This window comes from Falco rusticolus, chromosome 1, assembly GCF_015220075.1.
Source record: "Falco rusticolus isolate bFalRus1 chromosome 1, bFalRus1.pri, whole genome shotgun sequence".
Lineage (NCBI taxonomy): Eukaryota > Metazoa > Chordata > Aves > Falconiformes > Falconidae > Falco > Falco rusticolus.
The window spans coordinates 99,745,795-99,764,585 of record NC_051187.1 but is presented as its reverse complement, the minus strand read 5'-3'; the positions used below and the strand labels follow the sequence as shown (position 1 = coordinate 99,764,585).

Here is an 18,791-nt window from a genome sequence, read left to right as displayed (position 1 = left end):
GGTGAAAATAGCAGGGAATGGGAAAAGGGGAAGCACCCACAAGGAGGAGGGTCTGCACATGGGACATCGCTCCCATAACAACCAAGAGTAATGGTCTTCTTGTAGCCTAGGCTTTCTGTTGTCTCAGAGCGCTCACCTTGCCTGAGCATGGCTGGACTGAGCCCAGTCATCAGGCAAGGCAGAAATGTCAACTGGCAAGAAAAAATGGCTTTCTAGTGTATCTATTTGCAATTTTTTTAGCTCTACTGATTTAGGACGGTTTTTCATTGTACTCCTGAACTAGTAAGAAATGAACAATCTCCTTCACATAAAATAAAATCCTCTTAAATAATGGTGTCTGCAAAACAAATGGCATGCTCTCTGCCTGGTAATACATGATGCAAGCATCAAAGCACAGCCATCCATCATTTCTCTCCAGTTGAGCTACAGAAAATTAAGTTTTAGCTCAAACTACTTACAAGCATCTCCTAAAGAAGTAAAGGATCCAGAAGTGCAAGACAGTGGGACACAAAGTGCTGTCAGCTTCATGTGGGAACTCAGGACACTAGACATCTCTCAAGTTCAGAACCTTGTGAGATTAAGCTCAGAATTTCTGTAAAAGCTATGTACCAGTTGTCTGGGTTGTCTTGTATTTATTTATTTATTTTAAACTTTTAGTAAATACACCTTCATATCCTGCCATGTTAACCACACGGAGTGGCAATGAACATAATGCAACTTGAGATTCAGCTCACCACTTGCCTGTACAAATGGAATCACAAATGTCAGGACCTAGATTTTTGTCTGTATAAAGCTTAAAGTTGTCTCTGTTTATTGTGACATCTTACACATGCATATTTACTGATTACAACTCTAGGAAGTTACAGCCACAGAGCAGTTTCATTTTGTTGACAGTGCCTGCCCACATGTGGTCAAAGCAATGCATAGTTCAGGCATACTGGTGGATCTTATTTTTAGTACAAATTTTAGCAATGCAGCCTATGCTAAGCCTGAAAAACTTCATCATATTTGATTCACAGAGATCTCAGTCTCTTGGTGGGCTGACATACAAACTTTTAAAAAATCCCTAGCTTTTTTTTTCACTGGTCTCCTGCAGAGTACCCTGGAGTGGTGTCTGGGCTATTGCATTTGAATGGAGAAATTGGTCAGTGGAGCCACAGTCTAAAAAGGGAAACTCATGAATGTTCCCTTGTTTCCCTCTCCTCATGCTTACTTTAGCAGAATACAACAAAACATGTTGTCTTTAAAATCTTCTTTGCCCTCTGTCCAATTTGACTGAAATTGATCTTTTGGTGATACATCGGTTACTTGCATAAATTCTGTTTCCAAAGGAATTAGTCTAAGAAGAGTGAGAAAGATTTAAAAAAAAAAACACAAAAAACTAAAGGGAACTTTTCAAATCAATAAACTCCAATGCATGTGCTGCTTCTCCTTGACAGAATGTGAAAGAAACAGGAACAAGATTAATGAATGACAGTTACATTTACTCTAGAACTACAGAGAATACTAAGTGTGGTGGTGAGTCCAACATAAGATCATCTGTACAGCAGCTCTCTTAAAGGCTTCAGAGACTGGATCGTGAGTAAGTATCCTTTACTGCCAGAAATGTTCCAGGAGATGCATGAAAACAGAAATGGAAAACCCCGATTCTTGTTATAAATGATAACCCCCTGCTAACTCTGAGTTTTCTCCCTCTGTTCATAAATTGAATATGTACATTGGAAAAAAAAACAGAAAAAGAAAACAAGAGTGAAGAAAAAGGCCAGATATTTTAAATTACTCCTCCTATTAATAGAACTTCCTGTTTTCCATTTTGGCCACACTTGTTTCTCCAACTATTCTGCTTATTCAGCTGCAGGTTGTTAAGATTGTATCTTACAGCTATTATGTCTCAGAGGAAATGCTTAGATAGGCACTTTAGGGTTTTTTTTCTCCTATTTAATATGGGAAGGTTTTGTGGTTTTCAAAAACAAGTAAACTACTTCCAGTCACAAAAGGACACATAAAACCTGAAAAAACAGTTGCTTCACAGAACAACTGAGATTGAACAGCTCCTTCATATGCCTTGAAGTACAGGAGAGCATTTCACGTGTATGTTTACACAACATGCTCATAGGGTCACTTTATTTTGAAGTACACTGAGGCATCTATGCCCGTACACACCTTACACCATCGCCAGTTAAAATACACGGCAAGCAATGCACTGACAGAAACACTTTTGTTATGTGCAGTGTCCAGTTAATCAAGGTGTCCCTTTAAGATGCAAGAAAAAAGTATCAGTGACATTAAGATGGTTACTTTTTACTACACTTATTATAATGTACTGTTGCCTCCTGTTCCCTCATACTTTTTCTTATATCTTTTAAAGTGGCCTTAGAAATCAGTCAGAAGGTAGAGCCTGCAGAGCTCAAGCTGTGAAATTCAAACTTCAGTAGCCAGAGATCATTGTCTAGAGAACAAGCTTCTCTCAGGCATTCTTGGCCTATATGCTGCACTATCTGGTTCATAAAGTGAGATGCATAAAATGATGCACCTGCATGCTCATGTGCAGTGATTTTTTTCTAAGCTGTGGTTCTTCAGCTCTACAGTGATTCAGGGAATAAATACGACAACAGTGGCTAAAGTATGGCTCAAGTAGTAAATGTCACAGACTGGAGGAGCAGCATACATGAGGTCAAATTCAGTCTGGTATGAAGTACATACTACAAAACTCAACTGAAGTCATAAAAGAAATTTAATTCCTTCTGCTAGGCCTGGATTTTTCTAGTCCATAGTTCTACACTTCAGCATGGAAATATGAAACAGAAGCACCACCTCTCCTTTAGAGCCATGCTCGATGATACATTTTTTCCCCAGAAGTCCTTAAAACAGTATACATTAAAATAATTTATTCACTCATTATTTAAATTGACACAACCAGAACTATGTTACAGATGAAGCTGAAAAATAAAAAATCAATAGCTGATGAGCTTGACATGACCAAAAAGTAGGTGGGAAACTGCAAAGATGGTACAAACATATTATCAGGCAAACATGCCCACTTGGTAGACAAAATGATCCATGCTTCAGATTGCATCCACTAACAACATTTATGGGAGCAAATAAAACACAGACTTTACCATCATATCGGCTGGGAGAATCACATGCTTTCTGAGGGGTGGCCACTCGCAGAAATATCTGTTGCCTCCATGAATGCCGTCGAGTCCTTACAGGGCTGTCCACACCAATGGCCTGCGGGCTGTGTTTGGATTCGTAGTCACTAAAATTGTGTAACACAGAATGGCTTGTGAGTAAGCTAGTAACAGTGACACAGTCTTCAGTGAACACAACAACGCGAACCATCAACTAAGCAGTGCAGTGTGCTGTGCATATGCTGGGCCAAGCTCACAGCGTTAGGTAAGTGAAGCTTGCTTTGTGGCAGCAGGCTTTTACAAGGCTTTTACAAGGCTTTTACAAGGCTCATCACTCACAAGGAACATCACTTATGTTCACCAAAAGGGGCTGGCAGCTCTGTGTAATCTGCTTTCTCTAGTTTTAACTGATTTCTTTGCAGCAGTGTATTAAACACGTTAAAGACATGTACACCATAATGTATCTTTACCATTCTGCTGCTTAAATGCCATCCATAAAACCTAGCACTTATTCATAGGAGACACAAAGAACTGCTGATGCCTTTTGTCAGCACACATCAAGGAGCTTTATAAACACCAATTTAACTTCCAGCCTTCTGTGAACTAGATATGTAACATATGCCTTTAAAACATAGACCTGGAACAAAACTTTTAACCTTTCTGTTAGCAAGCCACCATCTGAAATAAGCAACAAACTTGGGAACAGTATCCAGGAAACTTGGATGACCCTTTCAAGTAATCCACAAACTACATAGAGAGGTTTTTATTCAGAATATTAAATGAAATAGTGAACAGCAATGCTGTTTTCCTACTAAAAATCCCACTAACAACTTTCACCTGTTACATCTTTAAACTATTCATTGCTTTATTCCAGCCATTGGCTAAATGGTTGCATGAGTCTTTGTTGAAACTGAAAGGGATAAATGTATTTCAAATAGCTCTGGCAGCAACCAAGAGGAGCGTTTTACGGGCCATCCTCTCCTTTCAATTTGAGGACACTGACATTGCTTAGGATGAGCCATGTATATTCTTTTAACTGAAAACTACTAATACAGTCCTTTGGCAGGAGTAATCACAGAAGTACAGAGACGGAAATTGTATGACCATTACAGCATCAAAATGGCCAAGTTCTGCAATCATGGCAGAGGAGGAGCCTGGGATAGCTCCATTCTTTTGACAGCAATCACATGCAGAATACATGCAAGTGAACTTGCACAGATCAGGTTTTGCAAGTGTGAGAAGCATTTGAAATATTTCAGACAAAGAAACCTTTGAAAATACAGTTTTACCTCCAGGCTTTAAGAGAGAACCCTACCTTGTTGTGCTCCTAAAGTCAGAGGTGTTATTTTCATCTACAGGAGCCAGAAATTTTAAGAAATTTGGCACAGAAGAGGAAGAATGAAGCTTTTTCCTTAAGGCAGTACGGTAGGAGATGCTGAGAGTGCAGTTGGGAAAAGCACAGTTTAGAACAAAGAAGTATAAATCCACTGAATAAAAACAATACATACTGCTAAGTTTCAAACAAAAAGCAGCTAAATCCTGAAGGCCTGAATATCAAGGAAACCAAAGTCAAAACTGAAACTCCTAACAAAGTGCTACTTTGAAATACATATTTTGTTGGGCAAACTAAAATGTTCCAATGTAAATAAATGTATTTCCAGTGAACTTATTATTCTTTGCTATTTAATGCATGTTTCAAGTAAGTTCCTTTAATCTAGTAAGAACTGACGCCAACTTTATCATTGTACATTTACTTAAATATCAGTTTCAGTGACTGACTAAATTTGGGGGAAAAGGTTAGGAAAAGCTGACATTGATAATCATTGTGTTGGCAAATGAAAACTAAGACTTTGGCATAAAACATTTTGTAAAGCATTGACAGGGTTTTATTCAGACAAGTTTGGAACTTTTAAGTTAAAAGCTGAGCCTTCCAACTGATCATTAGGATTGCCGCTCTATTTATGCAACAGACAGGAGCACTAATGAAATTTCATCAACAGTTTTCTGGCCAACATAATTCTGCTCTTTCTTTTAAAATAACAAGCCCCCACATACTCAGAAGAAGGTTAATAGAAGGAAGTGAGAACAACTCAGATAACGGAAAGTTTCTCCATGGAATGAAAACATAGAAAATTACTTGGCTGATGATACTGGAAGACCTTTTATCAGAACAAGTACAGAAAAACACCTGACTAGGTGAATTTTCTCCTGAAAAACTAAGCTTGAGAAAGAACTGCTTCTGATAAACCATAATGATATACCTGGATGTCATTTAGCACTGTCTCCTGAAGTTGTAAATGGGATGGGGGGGTGTGTGTGTGTGTGTACTCTGAGACAATCACTAGTATGAAGTGAAGCTGTTCTTTAGTAGCTAGTACCGAGCACGAAGAAGATAAGGCTGCAGCGTGTCCTGCAAACAGGTTTCACTTACAATTGCATTGTAAATCCATCACATATACACAGTAATTTCACTTACAGAACACAATCAAATTGGGCAGTTTGACTATTGATTTAAACTTATTAACCCATTTGATATCCCTATCAATTTTTGTTTTCAGTCTTGTTGCTTAGAGGTGCAGTATGGTATACCCTTAAACAACAGGGAAAGGGAAGGAGATGTTGCTACAGTGCATGCAGTATCATTACCAAATCTATTGGAATAATGTGCTGTTGAGAATGTGCTTCAGGATTCAAGTAAGTCTTATTAAAATGATGAGTAAAGAGGACGTTGTAGACTCACATTTCCTCCTCTGAGCTATACTGCACTTCTGAGGTGAAGCTAAATTAAGAGATGCTAGTTAGTACTCGGCAAATGCAACTGAAGGAACTGGTGAAACAAAGTTCTCAGCCAAGTATTTTCTCAGTATCAGAGGGAAACAGGAAACCTTACCCAGGAGAACAAAGCCAAACAATAAACAGCAAGAGCAATAAAAATTGCTTGCCAATGGCCAGTGACTGTTGACAGTGCTTCCAAGGACATTTGGTCTCATTAGCCTTTTGAGCTAAAATAAGCAGTTATAGCTCAAGAGGTTAAGAAGGTGTTTCATGGTTAAGATTTCTAGGGAGCTACTTGTTTCAGGTTCTCAGGGAAATGATGGGTTAATGTCCTTTTCTCAACGTTCTCTATAGGTATTTTGTTCTGAGAAAGGAGCTACAGAAAAGTATCATTTGATATTGTTCAAAATAACCAAGACAAATACATGGGCTGTTGAGTTGGGTGTTGTTTGTTCTTGGGTTTTGGTTTTGGGGGTGGGGTGGTGGGGTTATATTTTGTTTGTTTGTGGTTTTTTTTGTATCAGCTCTCCACAGTTCTGCTATTTCTTGTCCCATTTAGTTCACTTAGTCAATTTGCCTTTTTTCATTAGACACAAAAAATTAATGTTTCTGTGTTACCATGACCAAAGCAGAACAGAACAGAATTATTCAGGAGGGACAGAATGAGCTGGATCACAGGTTCTTGGCAACTTATCCCTCACACAATTTAAGAAGTGCTGCTGTCTGCTGCATAACGACAAGTTGCTTTGGATAACTGGCTCTAGAGAAAGTCATGTGTCTATGTCTGAAAGAATTTTATTTATTAAAACAAAAAACTACATAAGTAGCAGCTCTACATTCAGTGGTGGAGTTAAAAAGTTCCCTCTCCCACAAAAATCTACCACCTTTGGTCTATATTAATTTATTTTAATTATTTACAATATGGAGCTTGACATTTATGACATAGCAAAACAAACCTACCCCAAACTACGTACAGGTGCTAGCTCACCTCTTTTGTGCAAAATGCCCACTTTGTTCTCCACTTGAATTATGCCTTAGATATTTTAAAAAGTTGGGTGAAGAGGCCGAGGGATTAAGACGAGCTAGAGCAGGAGAACGCGCAAGTTGACCTGAAGAACTTTTAGATTCGTCGACAGATTCATTCAAACTGTATAGTAGGATTCCAGCCAGAGCGATGGAGTTGAGGTAGCACAAAGAACAAAACACAGTAAGAGAGGAAAGGGCAGGGGAAGTGAAATCCCTTCTCTAATCTTTGAGAGGGACCTGACATATACAAATGAGCCATTTCCTATGTTTGTCACAGTTAATGCAGTAATTGTAAGAGGCTGAACATCTTAACCCAATCAGCAAAGTCCCAGATACACACTCACAGGCTTCAGCAAGGCATTTCAGGGTATGACTAAATTTAAACTCTCAAAAACCTGTCACTGACACACCCGTTTCTTCTCCCTCATACGTGCCTCTCCTTGGTGTCTATGATAAAGTCAGGCATATGATCAAGAGTTCTAATGGATGAGAAGTGAAACGCTACATGAAGAACTGAATTTATTTACACTACGAAACAATTTATGAATTGAGGTAAGCTGTTCAAAAACACTCATAAAATGTACAAGACTTGTTAGAAGTCTGTAATTCTATTGAGTTTTGAGAACTTTAAGTATACTTGGCCTCCCTTTTTTCCATTTCCCCTGGTTCCGTACATTTGCTATGAAAGGCAAGCAACGATGATTTATTTTTTTTAAAGTTATGTGAGGGAGCAGGTACACTCAGGTCTTACTAAAAATTGTATGATCAAACTCAAATACAAATAACCAAGGAAAATGAAAAATACACTTAATTTTAGCTGCATTCCTACAGTAAGATAACTGATTGAACAAGCAGCTACAGGCATCAGGGCAACTCTCACGAAGATAACAGACCAACACAAGTCCTACACTGCACTACAAAATCTTTCCAGCATTTTAGAATTAAAAAGGTTCAAAGAAGGGACAAAAAGGCAACTCAGGTTATGTTTCCTTTCAAATACTGTAATTCTTTCTTTCGCTGTCATTACCTGTTTCAGGCATGTTTTTTTACTACCTTGCCTCCTGCAGGGAAAAATGAGCTGGAACACAGAGACTATCTACTAACTTGTGTAAATGAGCAGTTTTGGCACTAAAACAGAAGCCTACAGACAGAAATGTTTCCATAGTAATTGGAAAAAGCCAGGTAGAGGGAGGGAAGAAAACTACCGCAAAGTTAAGAGGACTTTAGAGATGTAGAGGCAGGTTTTTGAAGGAGTACAGCTTGACAAATATTAACATGAAGGCAAGCAGTAGCTTGTTTTTGCAAGTAAAATCTACACGGGTTCATTTAAAAACTAGCAAGGAGCCTCAACTCTATCAACAATTAGGCAATTCATGTCAGTTTTGTGCGTTATTTTAAAGTCACACATGAATTCACCAACTAGCAAGGCTTTCAGCATCACAAATGCTACTAGATTTTTCTCTATAAATAGACAACAAGTAGTAGTATTTATTTGTACTGCTTACAGATTAAAATAACAAAAAATAATTAATATTGCTTGCAAAAATATAATCAAACCCGAGGAGCAATCCTATGTTGTGCTTACACTTAGTTTTGTGACAAATGGTGGAACTACAGATCTCATGTTTTCTCTCCCCTGTGGAGAACATGGGGCTAAAAGTGTTTTTAAACAGAATACCTACAAACCTACAAAGAGTGACACATTGCTGCCATACATTTCTTATCCATTAAGAGGACATACCTGGTATGCAATTATCACCCCCAAATATGCCCTCAACAAATGAAATCATAGCCTGCTTTTAATGTCTTACTTTCTTTTGTGAGGAGTCTCTGTGCTCACTGAGTGATACCTCATGAGTTTCCTCTGGGGAACAGAAGGTGATGTTTCAACAGGTACCAGAGATTCCTGGCTTTCCGTTGGCAAATGACTCAGTGTGTTTGCTCGCCTCCGAAAGCTTTGCTGAGGTAATGTAACGGACTGCTCAACAGGAGAATCATCTGCATCGCTGGAGACATCACCCACTGATCCACTGGTCTTGACAGTGTTTCCTGTAGGAAGTGCAGGAAGTCTGTCTTTCTCCTTTTCACACAACGGTGGCTCCTAGCAGTGCAAAAAAGGTTATCAACACGTGGGCTTAGAATCAATCTTTGAGGTTGCAGTCCCATGTCATTCACATCCCACAGAAACCTGCTTCAAACTTGCACATTTTTATCATGATAGATCAAAGAAAGAATCTTTGATGTTTTATGTCTTTGCTATTAATCACTTAGAACAACAAATCACCTCCATTTTACAGAGAAAAAGTAATTTTGGGAGTAGTTGTATTTTACAGGAAGTTGAATACACCTCAGAGGAAATGGAGTCAGAACAGAACAGAAGGGTCAGGTTTGGGTAACAGTGACAGCAACAAAATGGTTGGTATTTTGGAGTACTATATATTTAGCACCCCATTTAACAATATATAACTATATATATATAATAGTCCTTATCTATATCTCATCCTCTCATCTATCTGAAGATTCACACAAAGGACTTGAATTCTCTGACTAGATGCCTCTTTCAGTCCAAAACCATGTGTTTTTCTTCACTGTCCACCTTGTGTTTCCTGCAGAGTTGGCCATTCTTTCCAAAAGATAAGCAGACTTTTGATTACCTGAAGTCAGGAGTCTTTAGGTGACTAGGCACTAGAGGAGAATCAATAGCTGTATCCAAGTCTGCAGAGTGCTAGGCTACCTCTAGGGAAGAAGAGTGTTCATATTTTATTCAGACTAAAAGCTTTCTAACCATGAATAGGGGGATATCGTGTTTTACCTTTATGTTTTTTATGAATGCAATCCTGCATTCATGGTATGTACTTTCAGGGCTGAAACCAACCCCATCAGGATCAGCAGCATAGTAATTACTGCATTTGTTTTCTGCACACTGTTGCAAGATTCAGATTACATTATATAATATTTTATTTCACATCTATAGACTCACACGATAAGATACATAGATACAAAATATATGTTTATATAAGTACAAGGAATTTCTAATTTAAATGGAGACCCAATTGCACTGCTATCTTTTATAGCACAGGGAACAAAATGAAAAGCCTGAAAGCAACTTGAAACTTCTGGAGAAGAGAAACACAGATTTACTGTGAGCCCCATATTGTGTCAAAAAAATATGGAGATCTCCAGTAAAATTCTACAGATAACATCATCTTACACATCACCATTGTATTGACATATGACTGCTTTTTCTTAGCCTGAATCTCTTTTACCAGAGTAAACTGGGAAATGACTTTGTTCAAGTTGTCCCTCAGAGGACTCATACACTTTCTAATATGTTATATATATGAAAAATTATTTGGGTAACCAACATGTAAATTCTGAGAAAATATTGCTTCAAGTTGGGGGAAAAAAACCCAACAAACCTCCAAAAAAACCCTCAAATGGTAGTGGCTGATCCAAGAGGCTGGCTGCAATGAATGCAGCCCTGTCATCCCCAGAGGGACTCAGCACAGGAATAAAGACACACCTTATGGATCAGCAAGTGGCAGCAGGACTCTTACAGGTAGGAAGAAAAGACATACCTATGCTCCATACTCTATGATACTATTTCTGTCATACTGTTCGGGCATTCTGGGGTTTATTTCTTTTCACACACAATCCATTAGCTTGCCTACTCCCCCAAAATAATTAAAAAAACCCAAGATGTTAGAATGGAACAGTTACATGAATAGCTAGTAACTGCATTTCACATCTGACTAGTTGTTTCAGGGAATATTACGTGAAGTTTCTAAATATGTACATTCACCCCAGGCTTTACTTACTTTACTTGTGCTGCTTAAGGTACTGGACATGGAGCTGTCCAGATCCACAGCACCAGAACTGTCCAGTGGACCTCTGGCTTTACTGCCCTGTAGAGATAAAGCACACCAGCAGTCAAGATTATGACATACAGGGCATACCAGAAAGAGATTTGTGTAGCACAGTCAGAATCTGTAATTTTCAAAGACAGTATCAAATTTAATTTCCTGAAATGCTTAAGAATAACCTTTGCCTCTGTGAGAAACAGAGGTTTCATTCAGAACAGTCACTGACATTTTAAAGGACCTTATGGAATTAAGGAATTCTCATGGGCAACGATGTGCTTTCCAGGACATGTACACGATCATATATTGCACACATGTACTGTAACTACTGTTGAAGTACCTTCTGTATTCCAAACAGGAAATTTTCACACTACGCACTTCTTACCAAGACACTAAGAAATTAAAAAGCTGTCTATTACAAAGGACTTAAATCCATGTAAATTTAATACACAGCAAAACATAAGTTCTGGTATTACCCATTTCAATGCCTACAAATCAGAAAGCAGAAATATTTTTGTATGACCTGTTCAACAATATTTTTGTATAATTCGTTCAACTAATGTTTGTAATGGAACCAAGAGAAATATCAAGAAACCTACTGATGGATTCTTATGTGCTAATATAACTGTGGAACTGGTATCTTTCTAACCTTAAGGGGTATCATTTCTTTATGTTCTGAAGTTAAGGCTTATGTTTTCTTCGAACTGTTATTCCAGGTAAAATAAAAAATACCACCATTATTCACAATAGTGACTATTTTTTCCTTGAGGCTCAGACAAAATGTTTTGCCTCAGATCTGACCAAAACCAAGAACTTCCATCAAAACAACCATGACAGTGAAAATGCAACCAATATACACCTGTGCTTACGTGAACATAGTTTATGCCAGTCAGGACAAACTGTCAAAAATTACTATACCTAGTGTAACAACACTAATGTTATGTTTCACATCGCAAACACATCCACTGCAGGATTTTATGAGAGCCAACTCTAGAAACACTGGCTGGGAAGTAATGAAGAGAGATACTATATTAAAAATCATCTCTATATGCATAATCATAACAGGGAGAACATGCTTTTGCTATCATTCATTTCATGAACAGGTTAGATATGATGTCTAAAATAAGCTTTGAAAGCCTAGTTTTGTCTCTACAAGCTGAATGTCTATGAGCCAATAAACTGTCCTACATCTTGCTTCAATTTACATGTTTGCTGATGAGAAATGAGAATGCCCAATTTTTGTTACCTAATATTTGTTGTTTAGCATTCTGTCACAACTCTCTTTCTTTTCTTTTCTTTTTTTTTTTAAAAAGGCAGAAGGTCTGATTTTTTTTTAGTAATTTGTCAAGCAGAGGCTTTTCCAAATCTCCTATTATTTTCCTCAGACTTTCTCCACGGAGTGCAAAACAAAGAATATTTGAATGAGAAGACACCCCATAGGTTTAAAAGTAGTGCTTAAACTTGACATCTGATTTGTTTTCTTAACTGTTGCTGTATACATTCAGCAGATATTTTCAGCAATATGTTTATGATAAACATTTTTCTGTGTTGTCTTGGGGATCACTATCACATAGGAGCTCAAGTTTTTCCCACTAATAGGTATTGCCAGACACTGTTTACAAAAAATTTTAGCTGATGTGATATTTCATAAATGCCTTCATAACCTTTGTGCCTTCTTAAGGTCTTTATACCCCTCACCTTCAAATAATCTCTAGCGTTTAAAAGTTCAAATGCCCTGTTATTCATCCATTCTGTGCCACTAATAAATATTATCTCATTAGGAATGCTTAGTCAGTTCCCCAATCATTTCATTCTACATAAAGAGCAGTGAACAATTATAATTACTCTTTTAATTTTCTAAATCCGAAAGAGAAATAAAACAATGGTTGCTTTTTTTAAGTTCTCATGCTCAACTTCATATTAATTTTTTGAAATGCTTATACACACTATTTCTTGTCTAGCAATTAGTTCCCTTCTTCCAGGACTTTGTATTCTCTCTACCAAAGCCCTGCTTTGTTTTGTCTTCTTCTAACCTGTACAATCAAATATTTTTGTCACTGTGCCTTTAACAACAACTTGGCTACAACCTGGAAGGATAACAAATATGACTTTCATATCATTCAAATAAATAAAACAACGACATTATGTTCAGAGGCAATAAACACAAAGATACTTACACGTGATAAAATACTTTCAAATGATTCTGTCAGAGATCTTTTTGCTCTGTTCTTTAACATATCTAATCTGAATCTTGGAGCACTGCTGGGCACCTCATTTACTGCATTCTCGGCAAGGGGTTGTGAAGTCTGCAAGTGTTAAAAAAAATAAATGCAAAATACTCAGCAGCATGGAGCAGAATTTCAGTGAACAGTCCAAAGACTTCTGTAACCTGAAACAATACTTTCTCCCGGTGTCCTTAGCTTTTCATGCCTTTTTCTCTACTGATACTTAGCAATGCTTCAGAAGAATTGCCATCTTGATAGGGATTTACAAATTCTAAATTGTTTGTACAAATTCTAAATGTTTAAATGTAACAGAGTAGAGATTTCTGCTGGATTTACTTTTCTTCAGCCAAGAAATTACTCAAAGTTGATGAAGCTCATAATTAACAAGAACTATCAAGTGTCCCCACATTAAAATGAGGCTTTCTAAGGGCCAGAAAGATGTATAACAATCTAACTCTTCTATATATTTCACCAGTAGAAACACTTCCATCTTAGAGGTAACAGTCTATTTAGAGTTTTGCTTTTTAAATAAGTATTTCAGTCCATTTTTAGTACTTGTGAAGACTAATATAGTGAATACAAAAATGACACCACAACGCAAATATTACCACCCAAACTTGACACCTGCAGTAGAAGCCAGAGCACAGTTTTCAGAGTTATTTTGTGGGGTACATCCTGCGGCTGCCAGGCACTGTAGCTCTCTCTACATGGCCCTAATTTCAGAGATCTGAATAACTGATCTACGTAACTATTAGTACATGGACAGCTGAATAGTACATCATCACCATCGCTATAGAGTCCTGTCTAGCTATTATTTTAAAGCATTCTACTGACAAAGTTACAGGCTTCTGTATTTTCTTTTCACCTTCACTCATCTCATCCACAAAGGGCAAATCAGATGCTGCCCGCTATTACATTCTTACAAAAAGACACTTAGTTTGAAGGTCATTTTTGTTAAATAAGATCCATGTACTAGTATCACATTTAATTTATTTTTCCTCACCTGATTTAGGTATTTTTAAAAAATTATTAAAAGCATGAAAGTGAATGTCTATGTAGAATAGAAGGGAGCAGGGACATCATGACGTCACCGGTTAATGACTGCTTAGACAAACAACACTGCCAGAGCCCATGTTCAAAGGTATCTGCTATTACACAGCTTGGGAGACAAATTATCAGAGCAAACATAATGATGGACTGGACTGAGGGCAAGTCAACTCTGTTCTTAGAGCACTGGCATCTTTGCAAGTGTCAGATTAACCAATTCTGCTCAAATTTGCTCAGGCACTGAGCAAACAGACTGCAGCAGGCCTTAGAATTTTCAAGCCATTTCTGACTGACAACTATGTGACAATCAGCTGGCATTAGATCAAATAAAAATATTTCAGGTACGATAAAGGACCTCAAGCAATGTTTCTTCCCATCATGCCATAACTACAACACTTTTTTTTCTTACAAATGTATTTCTGGTGAGATGCTCAAGACAAGAAATCAGAGAACAAAATATACAAAGTTTTCTTCATGCTTTATCAGGGAAGTCAATAATTAGCCAGTGGGCGTAAAAGGAGAAGAGATTAACAAAGTGAAGAAATAGTATATGAAGGCTTGCTGCTATTTCTCCAATTTCTTCAGGAGTCTAATTATTCTCCATATATTAATTTGCTAGTTTATATCACAAATAGCCAACAGCAGCCATGGAATTACTGGCCAGAAGTGGTGAGACAGCCAAGACTTTTAAAACGGTTAAAAATCTGGATCTGAAAGATCTATAGAATAGGTGCTGATCCTCTTTTAAATGCAGACCTTCTCGAGGTGTCTCAAGTTAGCCACAAACCAAGGCATCCAAAATCATTCATCTCTTTCGAAAAATTGTAACTGTGCTGTAAAAATTGCCAGTTAAACAGCACTGATACAACCTGATACAGAATGAAAGATAGCGCAACTCTTTGGAAATGGGTGACAGTCTCTGCAGCAATCCTCCTCAGCTACTCCTCCTTGAGGCCACTTCAATGGTGGTTTGCACACAAGAAATAACTTCCAGCTGTTGAGTAAATGTGATAGTCTTTAACAAGGATCAAATCCACTGCATTATGAGGACACTGACTCACACAGACAGCAGGATGGCAAATGTCACAGACCAGCTGAGAGCAATTACAAGTTCGTTATATAGTCTCTCACATACATGGAATTTTCATTGCAGTGAGAAGAAAGAAACAACCAAATTGGTGGTCTACCTTGTTTGCAGCTCTCTCCTAGGCCTGACATCAGACTGTACCGTGTACCTCAAAATCTGAGATATGCCCGTTTTGGTGCATGACAATTGCCTATGTATCATAAGCAAAACCAGTGTCTGCCACCACCTACAGTTTGAAGTTCCCAAAAGCCAGTGATGGAAATGTGCCTTTGGAAAGATAAAAAAATGGAATGGAAGATTTTCTCCTAGCTCCTCCTTACATGAGCTAAAATTGAATGATTACTTACCTGTTTTTCTCCAACATGAACATGGTCCTTCTGTTTTTCTTCATACATGTTTCTCAAAACAGAGATAACCAACTCATTCTCTTTTTGATCATTTCTTGGTTTTAATTTCTTTAATTGGAAACAGCACAAGCACAATTATTACATATTTGTATAACAGCAAATATTTACTCTTTTCTTTTTGTCACTGTCTATACATTGTTAATGTAAGAACAAGTTTAACATGGTTAATGCTACTACTCCAGTCCACCAGAGGACACCGGTGTCCCAGGCAAAGCCTCAACCAGCCACAGAAACAGGTGACCTCACTTCATACATGACAAAATTTACATGAAAGATAAAGGACAACTGTAGAGGTATCAAATTGCCACAAGCAAATACAGACTTTAAAAAATATTTTTGTAAAGAAAACCAAAACACTGTAGTTCTGAGTTTTGTAGCACACATGAAGTACTGTCTGGCAGTTATGATTGCACAACCCTTCTAAAAATCATTCTCATTGGACGTTTCATTTTTGGGAAATGACATAGGTATTTTAAAAACTAGTGCACAAGGTGAACCTATTTGTAAGAGAAAATGTTTTTAAAACAATTTATTATAGAATTTGATCCCAGAAATCTAACTTTTGAAAAGCATATGCTGTTTTAAGTCTATTGATGTAATGCAGAGGATACACTATGAATTAGCTAATGCCAAGGTAGCATGTCATTAATGCATGTCTTAATATTCTTATTAAGACAGTTATCTAAAAATGCAAATCATGGTTATAACATACGGAGCTGTAAGAATTTATTCAGGCAGTCCAACTGAAAAAATTAGCCGAAAAAGACAGGCAGGAGAGACATACTTTACCCTTGGTTTTACCAAGTTAATTGTTTGCAGACTCTCACCAGAAGCAATTAACAGTTTCCTGTGACTACTAGAAGCTTTAGATCATTAAAATGTGTGCAGAATACTAAAAGGCAACAGTGCCAGCCAGCTGTTGTATACTAAGAAATCACCTAGCTCATGGAATCAGTTCCACAGAGTACCTTCCAAATTTGGTACTGGATGATAAACTGCCACATGGAAACACACAAAGAGACTGAAATCACTCAAGAGAGGAAGGAAACATTACTTTTTAAGAAGTCTGAAATTTCCTAATCTTCAGTAGTATGCCAAGCCCAATGGCATTTCCTGCAATGTTCATAGTTTGTCTTAAATCCAGCTATGCTTTCCTCTGTGCTAAAATAACTTTCTATCTTCTGAATGAAATCCAAACTTTTTTTACTTAGTTTGACAACTATGAAGATTAGAATACATTTTAGGCAGGAAATTTCCTATCTGGGAATGTTACAATGATTTGTTTTGGTCAAAGTAACAGCTAAATGTTCTCACTGTACAAGTCACTACCTTCACCCACAAAAAAAATAAAAAAATGTGCATTGTACCCAGTGAGACGTCAACATTTTCCTAGAAAACAAGTAGTATTAGGGGAAAAAAATGAGTAAAATGAGCCATTTTCATCAAAACACACATTTTTAACAGGTCTAGAAAAATATACGGAAATTAAAGCACAAGGTGGTTAACAGTCTGTTAAGTAAAGATATTAATAACTCATTAAAAAATGAAAATAACTTTGGTGTTTCACAGTGATGTTAGCAAAAAAAAATAATCAACTGCTTTAAAATCTTGTAGGAAACAAAGAGCTTACCTTAACCTCTTCAAAAACAGAGGCCTGCTCCTGGTTATTTAGTGTTGTAAGATGCTTTTGTAGTTCTAGTTTAGTCTTAGAAGGGTGCAACCCTACCAAGAGGAACAAAAAAGAACAAATCACAGGGTCAAATTTGTCAGAATTAATCAGTCTCATAACTATGTGCACAATTTAATCCAAAGCTCTTCAGTTATTTGAGCTGATGCACTGCACTGATTTCATAACAGGGCATTAGAAAGAACTCTAGGTTAATTTAAAGCTACTACTGAACTCATGTCTTTAAAATGAGGGACACGAACTCTGCAACAAGGAGATTTACTCAGCACAGACCAGGATTATACTCTCATCTGAAGATTCCATTATCACACAAGACAAAACAAACCCACAATCTACTGCATTTTAGCATACTACTTTGTTGGGTGTTTTATGCAGTACTGCTTGGATTTTGCTTGTGGTATAAATATAATTTCCATTGATTTCCTTCAATTTGTATGCCATGGCCTCTTCTGAAAAAGCGTAAATTTATTCCACGTTAGTGAAGTTCTTGCTTTGTCTCCTAATGAAAAATACTGATAGTCTAAAGCAGACTACCCTCTCATTCAGATTATTTTTTTCTGTTCTCATCCTGGATTAAATGCCTTTCCTCTATTTTCTGTGAAAAACCAGCAAACAGTAGTTTGTACTTCATTTTCTGATCATGGCATTTCTCCTCCAGAACCACATGATATGATTAACCAGATGGCATGATTAAAGGCATTAAAAATCATTTGCCTTTAAGAAATTTCTCAAAAATCATAGCTAGCTGAAGACCAAAATAGAGTGAAAAGTAGTTCTGGAAGTTCTCCAGTTTCATCAAATTAATACTAGATAGGTTTTAGTCCAACAAGCTACTGTCATGTGATCTGACAAGCTGCTGTTGCCCTTTATTCACCCCAGACATCGCTTAAATGAACAAAACCTAACTGCAAAATTTGCTGAAATGCAAAGATTTTTTTTGTCTTGGAACTCATTTTCTGGGCAACAACTACAATTCTAACCGCTGTATTTTCATGAAGGAGCATAGATCAACATGCACAACCATGTAGTTCATGTTTAGTGGTGGTGTAATGCATTACCTAAGTGGATTCAATAGGACAGCAGGTCATAGCTATTGCAGCATATATTCTTGAGAAGTTCCATAACTACAGTGCTCTGTGTTTAGTGGTTAATAGAGTCAAGCTAGCTGCAATTTAGTAATACTTAAGACTCTTAATTAACTTTCAAAAATTCAACTAAAGTAGAAGAAAGAAGCTTAACTTTTACTACCTGACAGATGACATTGCAGTCCTCTACATAAAAAGACTTCCAACCGTCCATCCCAAATCCCAAGCTCTTTTTAAGCATTCATTCCCTTAGAGTTTCACATTTAAGACTGTCCCCCAATAAAATCATTAGAAAATATATTTGACTAGAAAGTTCTTTAAACCTCACCTTCTATCTTTTCACAGAGTTTATGCAAGCTTTGCATAGGGCATCCTTCACAGAGCTGGGGCTGTGCCTTGGAAGTTTGTTGCACAGCAGCTACAGTGAAAGCCTGTTTCAGTGTCATCATGATTTCATCAAC

The 18,791-nt window shown here is 37.3% G+C and overlaps 1 protein-coding gene across 11 annotated transcripts in view; it reads right to left on the bottom strand.

Annotated features, from left to right (window-relative positions):
- Positions 1 to 18,791, bottom strand: part of TBC1D1 (TBC1 domain family member 1) — a 113,868-nt gene that overhangs the window by 35,194 nt on the left and 59,883 nt on the right. For 7 of the 11 annotated variants that reach the window (XM_037391031.1, XM_037391039.1, XM_037391060.1 and 4 more), the window contains 9 exons: positions 18,659 to 18,791; positions 17,189 to 17,280; positions 15,499 to 15,606; positions 12,970 to 13,098; positions 10,751 to 10,837; positions 8,744 to 9,033; positions 6,895 to 7,053; positions 4,447 to 4,566; positions 3,120 to 3,259 (listed from right to left, as the gene is read on the bottom strand). In XM_037391031.1, coding sequence (XP_037246928.1) covers positions 3,120 to 3,259; positions 4,447 to 4,566; positions 6,895 to 7,053; positions 8,744 to 9,033; positions 10,751 to 10,837; positions 12,970 to 13,098; positions 15,499 to 15,606; positions 17,189 to 17,280; positions 18,659 to 18,791 — 1,258 coding nt within the window. The remainder of the gene's footprint in view (positions 1 to 3,119; positions 3,260 to 4,446; positions 4,567 to 6,894; positions 7,054 to 8,743; positions 9,034 to 10,750; positions 10,838 to 12,969; positions 13,099 to 15,498; positions 15,607 to 17,188; positions 17,281 to 18,658) is intronic. The other 4 variants (XM_037391076.1, XM_037391087.1, XM_037391103.1 and 1 more) reach the window with 4 other exon arrangements.